We start from the raw sequence: 21,288 nt of genomic DNA on the forward strand, positions 1-21,288 counted from the left end.
GTATCATCTGTGAAATCCAAGGGCAGATGTGTATATTGATATTTGCGTTCACTCACTCTCTGTCTTACACACACATACACACCCATAAACAGAGCAGAAGAACCCATAACCTAAAAGCCTGCACAGCGGAAGATGTTTCTATTTTGACACCGTTTTTCCTTCCAGTACAAGGTAATTCTGTAGCTCAACAGGAACCACATCTCTAAGTGTTGTCCCGTGTGGTTGTCGGCAGTTAACAGACCACTGTGGATGATCGGTCATTGAGCGGCATTGGAGGCCAAAGTTTAGAATGATTTAGGGAATGGAGAAATGAGGAGAGGAAATGGAGCAAAGTAATTGACATCCCCTTTTCCCCCCAGCACACACACACGGGTCAGAAAGTAAGGAATGTGCCTGCCAACTCTGTCATACTCTCCCAAGGATTTAATTTAGTGCTCTGCACATAGTAAGTACACAATAGATACCACTGATCGATTGATTGGTGTCTGTGGAAAGAGAGAAAGCGGGAGGGAGAATGAATAGAAGACCCAGGAAGGAGTTAGCCAAAGTGGGTGAGGGGAGGAGAGGGTAAAATGTTTTGGAGGATTAGTGTCTTGTTTGGGATGGAGAGGGAGGAACACGAGGAATGAAATCCTTTGCTTCAAGGTCCTAGAATTAAGACAGAACAAAGAGTGACTGTTCACTTTGAGTCAACAATGAAACGGAGACAGGTACGCTGTACCTTTGCAGTGGGAAATCTGTTTTCTTTGGGACTTTTGCAGTTTGGGCTTTTTCTTTATTTTTTCTTCCATTTAGACTCTCCTTCAATCTGTCTTCCTGCTGGGGCCTATTTCCTATAATGTACATCTACTGTAAAGACAGTACATCAAATTGTATCGAAGCTGAAGCTCCTCTTCTGAACAAACCTATGTTTTATAAATAATTGGAAAGGAAGAGATTTATTTTAATTTTTGAAATAGGCTCCTTTTATGCCTGGACTCTGGTTCCCCAGTTATTCTGTACACATTGCCTAGAGGCCCCCATCTTCCCAGCCCCCACTCCCAATCTATGAATGTTTCAGACTCGCCATCGGAGATTTTCCCACTTGGAAGAAGCTCAGAGAGGTTGTTCTAACTTTGGAACAAATTTGCTACCTGGAGAAAGATTTTCTCGTTCCTCCTGAGGTACATCCCCAGGGGTCAATGTAGGGTTGACAATTTTCCTTTCTATTACTAGGAGATGGTAAATGCTGAAGTTAGCGATGATGATGATGACAGTAACGACTAAACACCTGCCGTGTCAGCCCACTCTCTTGGTTGCTTTGGCACAAACAACAGAAGCAGAAGTCCCAGCTTCTGACCTTGAGGAGTTTATCATCTCAGACTATTGAATGTCATTACTAGAACTTGGAGATGATATTTAGCCCCCTAGATTCACAGATCTGGTATTTGCTATTCAGCAGAGATACAGCTCGGAGCAAGGACATCCCCCAACCCTTCAGCAACTTATTGACTGAAGAAGCCCTCCGCTGTGCCTGCTACCATGACAGCCGTGGTCAAGGAAGGAGAAAGTGTTCCTAAAGGTCTCCCTTTCTGCCCCACATTCACCACTCCTCCCCCTATCCGTAAGAAAATTAGTCATGGGAAGCAGCACAGCCTAGTTCTAATCCCAGCTCTGCCACTTGTCTGCTTTGTGATCTTGAGCAAGTCACTTCACTTCTCTGGGCCTCAGTTACCTCATCTATAAAATGGTGATTAAGACTGTGAGCCCCATGTGGGACAGGGACTGTGTCCAACTTGATTAGCTTGTATCTACCCCAGCGCTTAGAACAGTGCTTGACACAAAGTAAATGCTTAACAAATCCCACGGTGGAAGTAGAAAAGAAGTACCTCTTCCCCCATAGGTGGCCAGGACTGTATGGATCCAGCCAGAACCTCTAGTCAATTTTGAAGCTCACAGTCAGAGTCCTCAACTGTTTTCATTGATCCATTCTTATTAGCCTTGTCGTATTACAATTGCATCAGCCCTATTTTCTCGTCAGAACGAGGACGGTACAGTCCTCCTGGCCTATTTCATGGAGGGAATGTCAGAATCGATACATGTTTCTCAAGTACCGTAGAGTTTATGAACAATGGTTGCTAGGTAAAAATACAAAGCATTATATAACCACTGGTTCATGTCAGTCAGACATACCTCTCTGGCTCTGGGCTTGCTGACCTGCCTCAGCCTGCCAGCACGTTCCAGAGCTTTGGGAGGTCGTGAGGAGAGCAAGGAGAGTAGGAGAGAGGACGTAGGTACACACTGCTTCAGTGAGGCATTCATTCAATCATATTTATTGAGCACTTCCTCTGAGTAGAGCACTGTACTGAGCGCTCGGGGGAGTACAATACAGCAATAAACAGACTCATTCCCTGCCCACAACAAGCTTACAGTCCTCCGCACAGGCAGGCTGAGCAGGTGGAGAAAACATCCCAGCTGCTTGAGGTCTTTTAAGCAGTCTGACAGCAATGCTCCTGCAGGACTAATCACTTTGTGAATCAGTCAATCAATTAATCGTATTTATTAATAATAACAATAATGTTAGTATTTGTTAAGCGCTTTCTATGTGCCGAGCACCGTTCTAAGCTCTGGGGTAGATATAGGGTAATCAGGTTGTCCCACGTGAGGCTCCCAGTCTTCATCCCCATTTTACAGATGAGGGAACTGAGGCACAGAGAAGTTAAGTGACTTGCCCATAGTCACACAGCTGAGTGCTTGCTACATGTAGAGCACTGTACTAAGCGCTTGGGAGAGTACCAGAGAAAAGAATTAGCAGACATTCCCTGCCTAAAACGAGCTTAGTCTAGAGGGGGACACAGATATTAATATAATTAAATGATTTAGAATATATCAATTAAAGATAAGTACATAAGTGCTATGGGGCTTAGGGTGGGGTGACTATCTAATGCCCAAAGTTCACAGATCCAAGTTCATAGATGAAGGAGAAGGGATAGCAAGCCAGGGAAAAGAGGGCTTAATCGGGGAAGGCCTCTTGGTGATGTGACTTTAATAATGCTTTGAAGGTGGGGAGAGTGGTGGTCTGGAATAGATGAAGGGAGAGGGATTTCAGAGGGGCATTCCGATGTCCATTAGGCCAAATTCATTAACTTCAAGAGGAGGGATGGCATCTTTGCTAATTCCCTCCTGCTGGAATTGTGATTGCATTATGCAGTAATTCATTAACGGTGTATACTGAATGGTCATGATAATACTAATGATGATATTAGAGGCTTGATTTTTCCCACCAGATTGTCAGTCCAGTTAGCCTCATGTGTGGAGTCAAGAGACCACATGGACTTCCTTGCATGCTGGTTCATGCAAATTGTATCTCTGCTTTCTCAAAGTGCTAAAAAGCAGTATTGCTTAGTGGAAGGAGGACAGGTTTAGGAGTCAGAGGTCCTGGTTTCTAATCCCGGTTCTGCCACTTAACTGGTGTGTGACTTAAGCGAGTCACTGAATTTCTCTGTGCATCAGTTTCCTCACCTTTAAAATAGAGAGTCAATGTTTCTCCTCCCCTTACTTAGTCTCTGAGCCCCATGAGACCAGGGGCTATGAGCAATCTGATTATCATCTATCTGCCTAGTACAGTGCTTGTCTATTAAAAAAAAGCCATAGTATTCTGAATATTACATATTTTATAGGACCTTACGTTAAATTTGTATGAGCAAGAAGTGTTTTGACTTTCAAAAAAATCATTTTACCAGGTGTTTTCAACAAATTTAAACTTCAGCATAACAAGAGTTCTGCTTTCTGTAACCAGTATTCCTATGATTTTTTGGTAATCATCTGACCACATACACACCATTAGAAAAAACTTAGTAAACATGGAGCCTTTTCTCCGAGTATCCTGATGGAGTTAGTGAGGCTCCCCAAGGTACCTGGCTTCATCCCAAGGAATGTATTAAACCCTGGGGCTCACAGTAAAGAGCTCGTAAAAGAAATGTGTTCATCTGATTTTTGACCTCTACTTCCAAAACACACACACAGGCACAAGAATGGACAGTAAACTCATTGTGGGCCTGGAGTGCGTCTGCTGATTCTGTTGTATTGTACTCTCCCAAGCACTTAATACAGTGCTCTGCCCACAGTAAGTGCTAAATAAATACCGTTGATTGATTGATGGAAATACAGGAGCTATGGACTTCTCCTGGAAGTGGCTTGCTGGGGGAGCTTGTGACCCCAAATCACCCCTTAAAGAACTTTCATTATTATTATTATTGTTATTGCAGTATTTGTTAATCTCTTACTATGTGCCAAAGACTGTAGTGTAAGCCCTGGGGTGATACAAGCAGATGGGGTTGGACACAGTCCCTGTCCCACATGGGGCTCCCAGTTTCAATCCCCATTTTACAGCCGAGGTAACTGGGGCACAGAGAAGTGAAGTGACTTGCCCACGATCACACAGCAGACAAATAGAGCCAGGATTAGAACCAATGAGCTTCTGACTCCCAGCCCCATGTTCTATCCATTATGTCATGCTGCTTTAAGGAATACTTTGCTCCTCCCAGCCCTGACCTGCTATCAGAATTAGAATCATCTGGGTGAATGACTCTGTTGAGAGCTTCAGTGTGAACCCCCAGCATCCTAGAGAGAGGCCCAGCCCCAGAGGTGCCACAGCGTTTAAACCAATCCCGATCCACCCCCAACCAGGAACCCAGCGATAATGCTGGGATTCCCCAGGCCTTCCCTGAGGTGTGGAGCATAAAGATGGAAAAGATGACATAGGTGAGTTCACTGTAAGAGAGGCCTTCAAGTGCTGGAATTAGCGCTTATCACAGTCAGACCTGTTGACTAGGCCAGGGGCAGTTTAAAATGATGGTGCCTTTAACACACTGTCTCTTTCTCTTTCTCTCTTTCTCATGAGATTCTCCTCGTGGCCCACCTCATTTCTCTTGAGGTTCCACTGTGAAAAGTAGCATGTAGGAGTTGTGTTGATCAAGCATTTATCTATTTGTGGGTCAGCAACCCAAATGCCTTGAGAAAACTCAGAGAATTCAGGCAAGATGAATAAAAGTGCAATCTTAAGAGCTATTAATAGGCCAGGAGAGTCTATAATCTAGAAGTATAATCTATAATCTAAAGGAGAGAGCTTAAAGAGATTTTAGATGGGCTTCAAGAGTATATAGAGATTGTATGGGTGCGGTGACCAGATAATAGGTCAAGAGGAGATGTGCTTTAAACTGCAGCTGGAAGGAATTAGAAAGCACACTAGAACTCTCAGGCATCCCTGCTAGTAAGCCCTATAGTGTTTCACTAACCAAGGTTGTGAAATTTTTCTCGGGATTTTTAAACATGGGATGAGTAACACCTTACATAGGATGGCCCTGTATAAAGAGAGTGAGTGGACCAGATGACCTTTTTCAAGTTTCTTCCAACCCCGGATTTCACAGAGTCATCCCTGACTATTGTCTGACATCTGCCATTCCCCTCCTGACCTCTGGTTTCATGTGTCAGGGAATGTGGTGACAGGAAGTGGGTGGGAAGAATTTGGAGGTGGATCGAGACCTTTACTACAAGGGAATGCCGAATGACTTCACGATTGTGTTATGTTGCCCGTCCCGTGAATCTGTGGTGAAACCAAAGTCTGAAATGGTAACAGCTGTCAGCCACTGGAGAGGACAAGTGTCCCACTTGGATTAATTCACTTAACCGATATGGAAGGAGTGTCTACAACAAGTAAAGAGTCGCTCTTGACTTTAGGGATTGTAATTCAGATCCCTAAAGAGCTCCATAGTCTAATGGTTGGAGATGGGACACAAGGTGCTTAGTACAGTGCTCTGCACACAGTAAGCACTGAATAAATACGATTGAATGAATAAAATAAACACACAAGCATAAAATGGTGACAGAAACATTAAAATGTAGATGACAGAGATTAATTTCTAAGCTAGAGGTTTACTGAAGAGGGTTGGAGAGTCAGATCTTGCCTGTGGATTCCCAAAGGTCCTAACCCCTTGAGACTGGCGAGGGCAAACCCCAAACCAAATTCAGAAGGATTCAGAATAGTTTGTGTACCCCTCTTCTCCCATGACTCTTCACTGCATATTGTGTTGGGCTTGGAAGAGATGTTACGTGGCATTACTTGAGAGGAGTGAGTATTGGCTGAAATGCAGTGTTTTCCAGGGTGGACCTGTGCAGTGGATTCATACATGTCTACTTGGCTCCTGGGAAGCTAAAACAAGTCCTTTAGACTGTAAGCCCGTCAAAGCGCAGGGACTGTCTCTATCTGTTACCGATTTGTACAGTCCAAGCGCTTAGTACAGTGCTCTGCACATAGTAAGCGCTCAATAAATACTATTGAATGAATAAGCTTCTTGGAGAAGCAGCGTGGCTTAGTGGATAGAACATGGGCCCGGGAATCCGAAGGACCTGGGTTCTAATCCCATCTCCGCCACTTGTCTGCTTTGTAACCTCGGACAAGACACTTCATTTCTCTATGAAGTTACAGATGATACTTCATCGGTAAAATGGGGATTAAGACTGAGAGTCCCATGCAGGACAGGGACTGTGTCCAACCTGACAAATTTGTATCTACTCCAGCACTTAGCGCAGTGCCTTGTACATAGTAAGTGCCACAATTATTGTTATTATTGCGGGAAGGAAATGTGTCTTCCGACTCCATAGTCTTGTACTCTCCCATGTGCTTAGCAGTGCACACAAAAGCACTCAGTAAATACAATTGATTGATTGATTGATTGATTGATCACGATTCCAGCAGGACACAAGCATAGGGAGCAGCCAGATGGACTCCCAAAATGATTCCTGGGGTCTTTTCTAGTTTAATGCAATTCTTCTGCATTCTACCTCAGACCCAGCAGACTCCGGTGCCATGGCTTAGCCTTCTGTTCCAGGCAAGCTTGGTCAAGAAGCAGCACGGAGTAGCAAATAGAGCATGGGCCTGGGAGTCGGAAGGTCGTGTGTTCTAATCCTGTCACTTGTCTGCTCTGTGACCTTGAGCAAATCATTTTGCTTCTCTGGGCCTCAGTTTTCTCATCTGTAAAATGGGGATTGAGACCCTAAGCGCCACATGGGACAGGGACTGAATCTAAACTCATTCACTTGATCTGCACTAGTGCCTAAAACAGTGCCTGGCACATAGTAAGCGCTTAATGAATACTACAATCATCATTATTATTATTAAGCCAGAGATTTTCTGGCCATTCAGAGCCCTTCCAAATGAGGCTAATTTGAGAAGGCTTCATTGGAAGAGGTGGGTTTTTAGTAGGATTTTGGGGGTTAACGGTGTGAAGGGGAGAGTAATAATAATAATAATAATAATGATAAGGTTGGTATTTGTTAAGCACGTACTATGTGCCAAGCACTGTTCTAAGCGCTGGGGTAGATGCAAGATAATCAGGTTGTCCCACATATAGCTGACAGTCTTGATCCCCATTTTACAGATGAGGTAACTGAGACACAGAGAAGTTAGGTAACTTGCTCACGGTCACACAGCTGACAAGCGGCGGAGCCAGGATTAGAACCCGTGACCTCTGATGAGAGGATTAGCAAAGTAATGGCCCATATTAACGATAGTAATAATGATAATCGTGGGGGTATTTGTTAAGAGTTTTTTCTGTGCTGGACACTGTACTGAGCACTGAGGTAGATACAAGTTAATCGGAGCAGACACAGTCCCTGTCCCTGATGGGAATCGGCTAGCGTGGCTAAGTGGAAAGAGCACGGGCTTGGGAGTCAGAGGTCATGGGTTCGAATCTTGGCTCTGCCCCTTGTCAGCTGTGTGACTGTGGGCAAGTCACTTCACTTCTCTGTGCCTCAGTTACCTCGTCTGTAAAATGCGGATTAATTGTGAGCCTCACATGGGACAACCTGATTACCCTGTATCTACCCCAGCGCTTAGGACAGTGCTCTGCACATAGTAAGCGCTTAATAAGTACCAACATTAATAAATTGGGATATTGAATTCCCATTTTACAGATGAGGAAACTGAGGCACAAAGTAGTTAAATTGTTTGCCCTAGGTCACTCAGCAGGCAAATGTCAAAGTAGGAATTAGAACTCCCTACTCCCCAGGCTGGCCTAGCTCCAACTGGGCCACTCTATTCTCCCTATTCCAGCAGTACATGTAGACTAGCTACATATTTGCACCCTAGACAGAGAGGAGATGTTGGGGGAGGCAGCGTGGCTCCGTGGAAAGAGCCTGGGCTTCAGAGTCAGAGGTCATGAGTTCGACTCCCAGCTCTGCCACTTGTCAGCTGTGTGACTGTCACTTAACTTCTCTGTGCCTCAGTTACCTCATCTGTAAAATGGGGATTAACTGTGAGCCTCATGTGGGACAACCTGATTACCCTGTATCTACCCCAGCGCTTAGAACAGTGCTGTGCACATAGTAAGCGCTTAACAAATACCAACATTATTATTATTATCATTATTCATTTCACAATTAGCTTGACTAAGTAAGCATTTGGCTTAGGGTGAGGCATTTTTTCTCACCCATTGCTCCACTCTGTTGAACTCTGGGTCCCAACCCCACATTCTTCCACCCCATCTGTGGTGCAGGGGTGAAGTCAGTGGATTTATGGGGGTCTCCTTCCCTCTGACCCATGCTACCACCACCAGCAGCTTTTAGTTTCACCACTTCCCACCCTCTCACCACTCTGGTTTGACAGCTGAGAAATACACCAGCAGCATAGTGGAGAGGCTAGATTTTACCTTTCAATTCCATTGTGCCACACTGTGAATCTTACTGTATTTTCTCACTTCTCCCCGGGTTCAAAAACCACAGCATCAGAATCCAGAGAAGGCATGGTTAAAGTCAGAAGTTGCAGTAAAGCCTGTGAGCCAAGTTTATGACAGACTGGTTTAGCAGCGCATACATGCATGAATATATTGTAAAATGTTATAGTGTTTTGGTAGCGAAGCTCATTATGCTACAACCAGCCTGCTTACGATCGCTCCACCTCTGTCGGGTTTTTTTGGTTTATTTATGGGGTTTTTTCCCTCCCTTTTCTTTGGTTTCAGATGCGAATGTCTCTCTGGCTTATGTGGTTTCCCCATGTGCGAGGTCGGCTCCATCCCTCGCGTCGTCTCTCGTGGAGACGGAACACCCGGAAAATGCTGTGATGTCTTTGAATGTGTAAATGGTACGTGGCGTTTCTATTGTTCATTGAGCGTGTGACCATCTGAGAAGAAGAGGAATGGAAAGGGAGGGCGTGTCTGGCTGGACACTACTGCTTCTCCAGCTCAGCAACGACACTGTCCCCTGGGCCCTTGGTCATTGATGGGTCTTGTACAAAAGATTCCTTGGGTATACATTTTGCGGTGTGTTGCTTCATTCCGCTGTTGGGTTTCACTGGATGTGATCCACAAGGCTGCTGAAGCATGGGAGGCTAGTCAAACGTTTGACAAAGTGTGTAATACTTGGTTGGTTGAGGGAAGATTCTCCCCTTCCTGGTTTCAATATTCTCCAAACTAGCCAGTTTTCAGTGCGGACCAGGGTTCTAGTCTAAAGTGAGTGAGTCAACAGATATGGGAAAGAAACAAGCCCGCAAACTCACAGTACTTCATTAAAGTTGACCTATAACACAAACAGGAAAAAAAAAGCAAGAAATCTACTGTAGGTATTGTGGATTAAACTATTATAGTTACTAGGGAAAGAGCGTGGACTAGTGGAAAGAGCGTGGACCCCCAGAGTCAGAGGACCTGGATTGTAATCCTGACTCCACCACTTACTGGCTGTGTGACCTTGGGTAAGTCACTTTACTTCCCTGTGCCTCAGTTCCCTCATTTGCTAAATGGGGAGTCAGTACCCTTTCTCCTTCCTACACAGACTTTGAGCCCTATATGGGAACTGGTTATCTTGTATCTAACCTACCACTTAGTACAGTGCTTGGTGCATAGTAAATGTTTGACAAATATCACAATTATTAAAAAAATGTATCAGTGTAGAGAAAACCTGTAATTACAGGTACACGACAAGGAAGGGATTGTAAGTATATCACTTACTGGACTGATAAGTCACGCCCATCCACACTTAAATGGTGAACTACCAGTGGGACAGGGACTGAGTGCAACCTGATTTTCTTCTCTCTACCCCAGTGCTTAATATAGGATCTGGTACACAGTAAGAATTTACTAGCCCGAGAATCATCAATTTCTTCACCTAGGCTCTCAATCCTGAAGCCTCAGCCTGAGGATCACCTCCTTCCTTGACAGGAATCTCCACCATCATCACTGTTTAAGCCGTAATCTCCTGTCGTTAAATTACCCCAGTTCCCATTCATGTCAGTATAAACTGTATACAAAAAACTGAGAGTAGCATTAGAATGACAAAAGGTGTCTGTGAAAAATCCTGAAGCTTTCCGGCTAATCTCTCCCATCATGATCCCACAAGGTGCTCGTTTCAGGGGGTGAAGACAGTTGTGAGAGAGAACAGAAGAAGGCCTTCAATGGGGATAATGTTACAACCCTCTTTCCGAGGGATCAGTTGTACCTGTAGCTGAAATAGTCATTTTAAGATCTGGGCACTCGGGATAGAGACATTTATTGAACTTGGAACACTGCGGGAAAAGTAAACCAACCCAACATTCCAACCCAGTAGTGTCACCGAGAAAAGCTAAGGATGCAAACAAAGCAGGTCAAGTATAAATAGTCCGAGCAATATTTTCCAGTCACATCTAGAAGCTCTTATCTATTTTCACAGGGGAGGTGGGGACAAATTGGAAGAAAAGTATCATGGACTGCTGAAACAGTGATTTCATTGTTGCTTAAAAATGATTCAGCTCATCTGTGCTGATCAACAAGAGGACTGGATAAAAAACTTTGTTGTTACTAAACTGCAACGACTTCTGACTTCAGCGATTCATTTCTTACTGCTGCCATGTAGATAATTAGACCATGGCTATATGGCTCTGGGTTTGATCACCTGCTCCGGGTTGGGTACGGGGAGGGAAAAGGGAAGCTGGACAAGGATTTATCAATACCCTCTGGGCCTAAATTAACCAGAAAGTCAAAATTTCCCCACAGTGAACTTTTATATCTAATGAGGGACTCATTCATTCATTCAGTCATATTTATTGAGCAATTACTGTGTGCAGAGCACTGTACTAAGCACTTGGAAAGTACAGTTTGGCAACAAGTAGAGAGTCATTGACAGGATAGCAAGATTGAGACTGAATTATTGCTTGTAGTAATAATACTTAATAATTATGGTTAAAAATAAATAAATTGTGGTATTTGTTAAGGGCTTACTATGTGCAAAGCACTGTTCTAAGCGCTGGGCGATACAAGGTGATCAGGTTGTCCCACATGGGGCTCACAGTTTTTTAATCCCCATTTGACAGATGAGGTAACTGAGGCACAGAGAAGTTAAGTGACTTGCCCAAGAGCTATATGTGGAGCACTGTTCTAAGCACTGGGTTGGATACAAGTTAATTAGATCGGACATAGTCCCTGTCCCCACATGGAGCTCACAGTCTAAGTCGGAGGGAGGGCAGGTTTTGACTGAAACTGGAGGAAATGGAGGCATAGAGAAATTAATCAGTGATCTTTGTTGAGCACTTAAATAAATTGTGGTATTTGTTAAGCGCCTACTATGTGCAAAGCACTGTTCTAAGCACTGGGGGATACAAGGTGATCAGGCTGTCCCATGTGGGGCTCACAGTTTTTTAATCCCCATTTGACAGATGAGGTAACTGAGGCACAGAGAAGTTAAGTGACTTGCCCAAGGTCACACAGCTGACTAGCGGCGGAGCCGGGGTTAGAACCGGTGACCTCTGACTCCCAAGCCCACGCTCTTTCCACTGAGCCACGCTGATTTATATTTCAATTCTGGTTATACAGTTAAGTGATGACAGATGCTTTTGTTCACCAGCTTATGTGCAGAGCACTATACTAAGCACTTGAGAGAGTACAACATAAATAGCAGCTGTATTCTCCTCCCATAATGAGCTTTCAGTCTAGAGAACAAGCTCACAGTCTAAGTGACTTATCCAAGGTCATAAAGCAGGCAAGTGTCAGAACCAGGATTAAGATCCAGGTCTTCTGACTCCCAGACCCAAGCTTTTTCCAGTGGGCCTCTCTGCTTATGAGTCACTGTGTCTAGATTGTCATTGGGGAAGTTTCTTAAATCATAGCCTGCAAATGAGGTCCCTTTCTACTATGACACCCTCTTGGATTCCAAAATCCACGATCTCTGAGCAATGTCAGAACTTACTGCTTTTAGGAAGAGAGTATTTCTGTATTAGGAGGAGAGTATTTCTTCCTCTATCTCCTCCTCCTCCTCTGTTCCTCCTCCTCCTCCTCTGTGCTTGATAAATTCCAGGTTTCACACTTTCTCCAACCAAGCACGAGTTTTTACATGCCCACCTTATGTATCATGACTGGATTTCTAATACCAGTCGTCACAGAACCCTCCTTGGCTTCTAAGGAACCCTAACTCTACTAAAGCACGTAGTAAGCGCTCATCGAAAATCAGCAATTGACTGATCGTAGTGTTAGGATTTAGGCATGTCATTATCTTCCTCAACAAACACTTGGAGGGTTTAATCAATCAATGGTAATTATCGAGCATTTACTGTGTGCAGAGCGCTATACTAAGTGCTTAGGAGAGTACAATGTAAGCTGTATAAACTCATGCTCAATTGAGACATGGCCTAGTGGAAAGAGCATAACACTTGAAATCAGGAGACTTGGGTCCTACTCCCCATTCTGCTCCTTGCCAGTGGAGTGACCTTAGACAAGTCACTTAATTTCTCTGTGTTTCAGTTTCTTAGTCTGTAAATGGGGATTAGCTTCCTCTTCTCCCTCCCTCTTAGGCCCGAAAACTCCCCACAGAACGGGACCTGTTTTCTGTCTTGGATCAACCCCAGCACTTAGCGCAATATTTGGCACATAGTAAGCACTTAATAAATACTATAATTCTTAATGTTGTCTCTTTTGCAGCACATTTCAATCAAAACCTTGAAATGCCCCATTGGGCTAGTCTTTTAAGTAAAGGACACAGGTGCCCATAGGCAGAGATGAAAGCAACTTCAGTCTGTCTCATCAGCAATCTGTCTAGAAGTTGAGACTTTGTGGAAGCCCCTGCCATAAAAGAAGAATACTTATATGAGCTCTCACCTATTCCATATCCTGAAGGAATCAGAAGGGGGACGAAATAGAAGGAAAGGGGACAGAGAGACCCTCACCAAACATTGCTCTTGTGTTGTTACCCCTAGAAGGTTTGGGAAGGGCTACTTCGAGGGGACAGAGGGGGTTCCATTAATGGATTCTGTTTGTCCCCCAGTTTACATTTCATTGTGCAGGATGCTGACATTGATGAAGCTGAGAGGATCTGTAATACTGCAGATGTACCATAGTGGATAGAACCACAGGCCTGGGAGTCAGAAGGCTTGGGTTGTAATCCCGTTCGTGCCACTTGTCTGTTGTGCAAGTGTGTGATCTTGGGAAAGTCATTCCATTTCTCCGTGCCTCAGTTACTTCATCTGTAAAATGGGGATTAAAACTGTGAGCCCCATGTGAGAGATGGATCCAGCTTGTTTAGCTTGTGTCTACCCCATCTCTTAGTATAGTGTCTGGCACATAGTAAGTGCTTAAAGACCATTTAAAAAAATTAATTCACTGCACTGATGCATTAAGGCACTTGATCTTTAGGACCCGCACTTTGCCTGTCTCGAGACTCCTTTAAATATAGCAGTCATATCCCTGAGGAACGTTTGCTGTTCCCAGATGGCTGGGCATGGGTAGGCTTTACTGGCGTTTATTAATCAGTGTCTTCAAGAAACGTTCATCAAGCACCTTCTGGGTGCTCGGCTGTTTTCTTGGCTCAATATGTTCGCCAGGTGCCGTGGACGGTTCCCAACTCCAGAAGACTCATTGTCCCATGTCTGGTGGAATTCTGGCTTCAGTTAAGATGCAAATTTGATTTTTTTCTCTCTCATTCTGCTTGAGTTACAGGTCCTTTTTAATGAGATAGTATGAGTTAATGTGTTTGATCTTACTTGATCTTGAAAATCTGCCCCTTGAGCCCAGCTGAGTATTCACAGGTGATTAACTCATTCCTTTTAGTCTAGGACCCTAGACCGGACCATACACTGGTTAGTTTGGAGTTTGTTTTGGGCAGGGGACGGATCTGCTAATTCTGTTGGATTCTCCCAAGGGCTTAGTAGAACACTCTGCATGTAGTGCTCAATAAATATCACTGATTGATCATTGAAACTCAGAAGGGGAGGATTTTCCCTCAACCTTCCCAAATTTCCACAGTTCGTCAAATCTTAGGATTTGACTAGACTCCCATTTACCAGCAGACATGTGGATCACTTCCCCTGAAACCAGGACAGCAGCAATTTTTGTATTTTCCCTCCGAGAAAGTTGAGTGTCAAGAGCTTAGCACAGTATTCTGCGCACAGTCACGTCTAAGTAAATCCCAGTGATGAATTGATTCTGAGAGACTAAGGGAGAGGAGAAGAAAGTACAAGATTTAAGATTCTCCCCTTTTCCTTTTGTTCTTTGTCTCATTCTCTCCACTGCCCATTTCTAAATCCCATCCTTTTATACTGCCTCCTTGCCTGTCACTTTCTAGCATACTTGGTTACACACTTTCACCATGGCTTTTGAAAAGTAGTACAGGTGAATTGGATTATTGAGTCCAGATATTAAAAGGAAGCCCAAGGATGTGGGTGTAAAATCTGCTAACTTCTGCTGCGTCACATGTAAACAAAGTTTCTAAGAAACAAAGGTCAGGCTGCTCCTGTTGTCGAGAGGAGGTAGAAGATGTCATTTGTGTTAGACCCTCCTATTTCCTGCTCCACTGAGGGCATCCCCTCCCCCAATCCCACCATATCCCTTACCCCGATGGGAGCTGCGTTTCAGACAGAAAGCTATACCTGAAATCCTTCATGAGATCTGGAATTTTTCTCCCTGTCCCAAGTTTTCCTTAAGAACTTAAAATGTTTCCTTGACTAGGTGTTCCTCTCTGCGTTTGCTTCCTCTCCCAGCACTCTGTGAAGAGACCAACTTCCCTACCAAACTGGATAGGAGAAGCTTATCCATTTTAGAATTTGGTAAATGTGTCCTCCGAGACCAGAGTGTTCCTAGTCATTTTGCCCTTAGGAAAGTATATACATATTTTATACATTTTATACACAGTTTTCACTGGAATGTGGCCACCTTCTATATGTAGTATTCTGGTTTCAACAGACCAAGATTCCTAGGACCTTTCCCTGCAAGCACCCCATTTTCTTTTACAACAAATATATTTAGATATACTTTTCCCACACTATCTCCCCAACTTTTTCCTCCAGGACATTGTTCAACAACAAACCCATGTTTTTAACATTTGGTTAGGGAGACTAATTAATCAGTGGTTTATAAGATCAACTAGAGCTTTGAAAGAGACACATTTTTTTCCTTCAGTGTAGCCACATGACTTAATTTAATCTTTTGCTAGAGTTCAGAGTTCATCATTTGTGCTATGCTTGAGAAAAAGTGGTAAGGGAAACAACCCGACATCTGAATCCTAGAAACACTAGTTCCATAATATCATTTTAGAATAGCCCTTAAAATAAAAGATTTCACATTCAGTCCATAAAAATATTTGCCAGTCAATAAAAATAGTTGCTTAATGGAAACATTCCAGTTTCTACCCCTGGGAACTAGGGTGATTTGGATATCTGGTTCTTCCCAGCCCAGCTCCAGAGGATTACCTAAGAGGACAAAGATGTTGGGATATCTAAAAAGCCAAATGATTCACCACATGAAAGATAATCTGGAAATAGGTTTTCAGATATTTCTGTAAAGAGATTCCAATCGTATTAATTTGATTTCCTCCCAGACCATGAGAGGCAAAGTCAAAATTGAAATATGCTGTTTATGCTTCTAACTGTTAAGAGGTTGGAATAATGTCATATCAAATTTCAGCTAGAAAAATAACTGACCTGATTAATGTTCACTTATTTTGGCTAATCTCTAGTTAGTGAAATAACAATTAAATAATTTTATGTGCAGTGACATTCAGAATAGCTGACGCATTTTCCTGTTTTCGGCTTTGCAGTTGATAGCTTCCCATTGGCATCCTTGCTTCAGCCAGAGCAGTGTCAGCCCCTCGGTCACTGTTTCCTGCATATCGCCTTGTGAACTCTCATTTACTTGTTGTGGGACAACTTGAGTTAATAGAGGGCAAGAATCTGTACAGATCACACTGCTAAAACTCCAGAGAGGGTCATCATTGACAGGCGCTGTAAGAATGCCTGGTAGGGAGATGATGGGATTTTGTTTTTGTGGAAAATGACTATGACTGTGCCTTTTGATTTTTTTTTAATGGTACTTGTTAAGCACTTACTATATTCGAGGCACTCTACTACGGGCTGCGGGAGGTACAAGATAATCAGGTTGGACACAGTCCTTGTTCCAAATGCGGCTCACAGTCTCAGTTGGAGGGAGGAGGATTTAACCCCCATTTACAGATGAGGTAACTCAGGCACAGAGAAATGATTTGCCTAAGGAAGGTCACAGAGCAGGCAAGTGGTTGGAGCCAGGATTAGATCTCAGGTCCTTGGACTCCCAGGCCTGTTCTCTTTCCCTTAGGCTACTCTGCTTTCTAAATTCCTGTCCTACCATCCTAGCTCAGGAGAAAAATCAGGATGGTAATATTTGTTCAGCATGAAATGTCTTCCTGTGGCAGAGGAGAGGCAGAGTGGGTGGCGGAGTCTCCCGTCGAAACAACCGACAAGTCCGAGGCCTATCACTTGTGGTATGTTCTGAGGTGTGAGGGGAGGCTGAGGTATGAAGCACCTGGGCGGTCATAGGCTATGCCAATGGAAGCCAGCACCGACGGCTCTGCAGCACACAAAACCACTTTTCCCCCGGCACGTTTCTCCTCCGCTGCCGAGATGCAATCTCCCAGACCTAGACCATCTAAGCCCTGGTCTCGTTGGAGGCCGCCCCAAGGGCGGTCTTCGTACCCCTTTCTCTGCAGTGTGTGCCTCCATCACAGATCAGAAGACTCAAGGACGATGACCCCTATCCAAGAAATTGATTATAGTGATGGTGGTTTGCCCCGTACCACCTATGCTCTCTCTTGTCTGTCATCTGGGAACAAGTATGTTCTTGTAATGCAAGAGGCTATTGAATTCCTGCTTGAGCCACCTTAGTTGGAGAGGCAGGGTAGAACAGGCCAGCCGAGGGTTTGCCGGTGGGTCGAAGGGACTCAAAAAAGACTTTGGGAATTTCCAGGTTTTGAGCAGGGATTTAAAGGAAGGATTTAAAGGTGATGAGATAGAAGGGTTTGGGAACTGGATAAAAAGATGTAATGCATTTTGCTTCAAAAACCTCTGTTTGCTGGCCTGGGAAAGGGAGCTCTACAGTCCATTTACTTCCTCTTTTTCTACCCACATTTTTAGATTAAAGAAAATTCCAGAGTTCCCATTTCAATGCATGGTCATTGTCATTTGCCTCAGTCTCCCCTTTTCAAGCAAAGGAGTTGAGTGGAAGTGAGAGAGTAAGCATTCTCAAGACACAAGGTTACTTGAGGGTTTGTGGCTACAGAGAAGGATCTGGCAATCCCCGGCATACCTTCCAGCGAATGGCCTTGGGAAATATCCTGCTGTGCCCCTGGGCTAAGGAGAAGGGAGAGCAGGTTTTGCATCCCCATTTTACAGATGAGGAAATGGAGGCACAGAGACGCTAAGTGACTTGCCCAAGGTCACACAGGAGGCAAGTGGCAGAACTAGAATTAGAATAGGATTAGAATGCAGGTGGTCTGGTCCACGCTCTTTGCCATGCTGCCAAGTCTAGGGTCCCAACTTTTCTCTTTGAGAGGTGTTAGCAGACATGGTAGGTAAAATGATGTCAGACAAAAGGGCTGCTGGGTTTGGGTGAGAAGCAATCACTGAATAATAATAATAATTTTGGCATTTTTTGAGCACTTACTATATGCCAGGCAGTGTATTAAGCACCAAGGTGGATACAAGCAAGTTGGGTTGGACACAGTCACTGTCCCACATGGGGCTCACAGTCTCAATCCCCATTTTACAGATGAGATAACTGAGGCACAGAGAAGTGATTTGCCGAAGGTCACATAGCAGACAAGTGGCGGAACTGGAATTAGAACCCATGACCTTCTGACTCCCAAGCTCGTACTCTAGCCACTATGTCAGACTTTGATAAAGGAAACTGTGTTGTACATTGGAGAGGAAGAAAGCTGTATGCGATAAATACAGGATGAACTAGGAAAGAGAAAGTTGAAAAAGTGGGTAGGGATCAGAATTTTGGTGATGACTGATAATAGCTCATCCCTATCATATTTGTTATATGCCTTGCCTCCCATTATTCCATCTTATAGCTCTTTTGTGTCATTGGTGATGACTAAATGGAGAGAGGGTATGGGAATCCATTGTACGTAATTTTATTTTTGACATGTCACAGTTTGAATCTCTCTCTCTCTTGACTGACAAGGTCGTGACACACCCCATCCTATGATTACAAGATACTTTTATTACACTAGGCCAACTTCACTGCAGTGGTTCCCCACTTCCAACAAGAAGAATTGCCTCATTTAGCAACCAGGTTTAACACAGTTGGAAAGCCCCAAAAGAAACCCCCAACAGGTATCTCCTTAAATGACCTTTGTGTTTCAAACTTCCTTTCAGAAACAAAACCAGCTTGCGTATTTAACAGCGTGGAGTATTATGATGGGGACGTGTTTCGAATGGATGCTTGTCGCTTCTGCCGATGCCAAGGAGGTGTTTCCATTTGTTTCTCCGCGCAGTGTGGCGAGCTGAACTGCGACAGATACTACGTTCCAGAAGGAGAGTGTTGTCCCGTATGCAAAGGTAATTGTTGAATGATAATTGAAGTCACTGAAATCTCTTTTTGCTTGCCTGATACTCATTAACGAATGGGCTTGAGGTTTAATGATACATCTTCATTTAACGTCACCCAAACCCGAGAAATCCCTAAGGGGAGCCATTTGATCCATCTGATTCTCTATATGTTTGTCTCCCTGGAAGCTCTGTCTGGACAGGGAATTTACTGCTTGCTCAACTGTATATATCTTCATCACCCTATTTATTTTGTTTATTTTGTTTAATGAGATGTGCATCACCCTGATTCTATTTATTTGCCATTGTTTTTATGAGATGTTCTTCCCCTTGACTCTATTTGTTGCCATTGTTCATGTCTGCCTGTCTCCCCCGATTAGATTGTAAGTCCGTCAAAGGACAGGGACTGTCTCTATCTGTTGCCGACTTTTACATTCGCTCTGCACATAGTACAGTGCTCTGCACATAGTAAGCGCTCAATAAATACCATTGAATGAATGAATGAATGAATGAGTGAATGAATTCTGTACTTCCAGTTGGGTCCTCAATCACGTAGTTAGTACTATTGAAGGAAGAAATGATGATGACAATGGTATTTAAGTGCTTACTGTGTGCCAAGCACTGTAGTAAGTGCTGGGATAAAAGCAAAATAATCAGGTCGCTTATTATTCCCCATCCCACGTGGGACTAACAGTATAAGGGGGAGGGAGAACCTGGAATTGAATCCCCGTTCTACAGATGGGTGAAATGTGGCTCAGAGATGTTAAGTGATTCGCCCAAGGTCACGCAGCAGACAAGTGGCAGATCCGGGATTAGATCCCAGGTCCACGCCCTTTCCAGTAGACCATACTGCTTTTTAGGCCTTTCTGTTACCATAATAGTCTACTGAGTAACAGTTCCTTTCAAGGACAGAGTCATCTGTGTGAATGTAGGTAGCCTGCTTTCTCACACTGGCCGATTCTCCACCCAATCTTCTTCTGTGGTCTAGTTCCGTTGCCTGCCCTCATTGTCAGTATTTTCAATCCTCAATCATTTTTATGGTTTTCACTTTGACCTTCTCCAAGACCTCTGTCCCCACCTCCTCCTGCCCTTCCCCCCAAAAAACTAGACATATTTGGGGATTTCTCAGCAAAGTATGAGTGGGAGGATAATCTAGTTCTTCCTTTGCATCTCTGGAATGGAAATATTCCTGTTTCTGCATTCCAGGATGAGGCTTATTACCCAATAACTGAATTCCTTTATCATGTTCTAGCTTGATTTAAGTAGGAGAACTGAAAACTATATTGCTGGACCTAATTTTACTAGTTTAAAATATTTAAATTCCTCAACTTGCATGATTTTTCTAGCAAGTAAAGGCCTAATTTCACCCTTTCCAAAACGTTACTCCCTGCCTCCGGGAAAGATGGTTCATGTTCATTGTGCTGCAACATTAGAAATTTGAATCAAACTTTATCTCCTTCTCCTCTCCACTCAGTTTATTGTTGTCTTGACTGTATCCTAGACAGAATATTCAGACTGATGGTAAAAAAAAACCACAAACATATCTATGACTGATTGCGTGACTGCAGTAATAGTTGCCTAGGCAAAGATCCTGTTTTTGTCTTGCTTCCCCAAATTGAAGTCTGGTCCTTGAGTGTTATGAAGGGTGTAGGGCAGTATTTTTTTAAGTGATATCGCAAGCCAAACCTACCTCTCTTGAGCATGCTTCCTTTCATGTCCTTGGCGGCCTGCCCTTCACCGACTGGACCTTATTGACTTAAGTCTTCACTGTTCCCTTCAGAGGACTCCAGCTTTTATGCATCTCTAATACACAGAAAGAAAAAAATGGCTTTGACCAGTGGTTAGAAGCAGGGTGGCCTACCGTAAAGACTATGGGCCTGGGAGACATAAGACCTGGGTTCTAATTCTGGCTCAGCCCTTTGCCTGTTATGAGTGACTTTAGGCATGTCACTTAACTTCTCTTTGCCTCAGTTTCCTCATCTTTCCAATGGGAATTACCCATTCTGCCTCATATTCATTCATTTGTATTTATTGAGCACTTACTGTGTGCAGAGCACTGTACTAAGCATTTGGGAAGTGCAGTATAACAATAAACAGACACATTCCCTGCCCACAACGAGCATCCAGTCTAAAGGAGGCTGTGAGACCCATGTGGGATGGTAACTCTGTCCAGTGTGATCTTGTAATCTACCCTGTAATACCCTAATGCTTTGTAAGCACTTAAGTATCATTATAGTTATTATTAATATTACTCTTATTGTTGTTTCCTCATAATTCTCGGGCATTTTATACCTTAGCTTGAATAACTGCAGGAACTTTATTGTCTATCTTAACTGACTTCCAAACACGGAGTACTACATGACCTTCTGGCCTGAGAGAAAAATGACTCCGATAGACAGCTTTGAGAAGCAGCGTGGCTCAGTGGAAAGAGCACGGGCTTTGGAGTCAGGGCTCATGAGTTCGAATCCCACCTCTGCCACTTGTCGGCTGTGTGA

General features: G+C 43.8%; 1 protein-coding gene across 4 annotated transcripts in view; it reads left to right on the forward strand.

The window, feature by feature from the left end:
• Positions 1-21,288, forward strand: part of CRIM1 (cysteine rich transmembrane BMP regulator 1) — a 209,887-nt gene that overhangs the window by 128,273 nt on the left and 60,326 nt on the right. For all 4 annotated transcript variants that reach the window (XM_029050939.2, XM_029050940.2, XM_029050938.2 and 1 more), the window contains exons 5-6: positions 8,997-9,118; positions 18,623-18,805. In XM_029050939.2, coding sequence (XP_028906772.1) covers positions 8,997-9,118; positions 18,623-18,805 — 305 coding nt within the window. The remainder of the gene's footprint in view (positions 1-8,996; positions 9,119-18,622; positions 18,806-21,288) is intronic.

The sequence above is a fragment of the Ornithorhynchus anatinus genome, chromosome X1 (assembly GCF_004115215.2).
Source record: "Ornithorhynchus anatinus isolate Pmale09 chromosome X1, mOrnAna1.pri.v4, whole genome shotgun sequence".
Classification (NCBI taxonomy): domain Eukaryota; kingdom Metazoa; phylum Chordata; class Mammalia; order Monotremata; family Ornithorhynchidae; genus Ornithorhynchus; species Ornithorhynchus anatinus.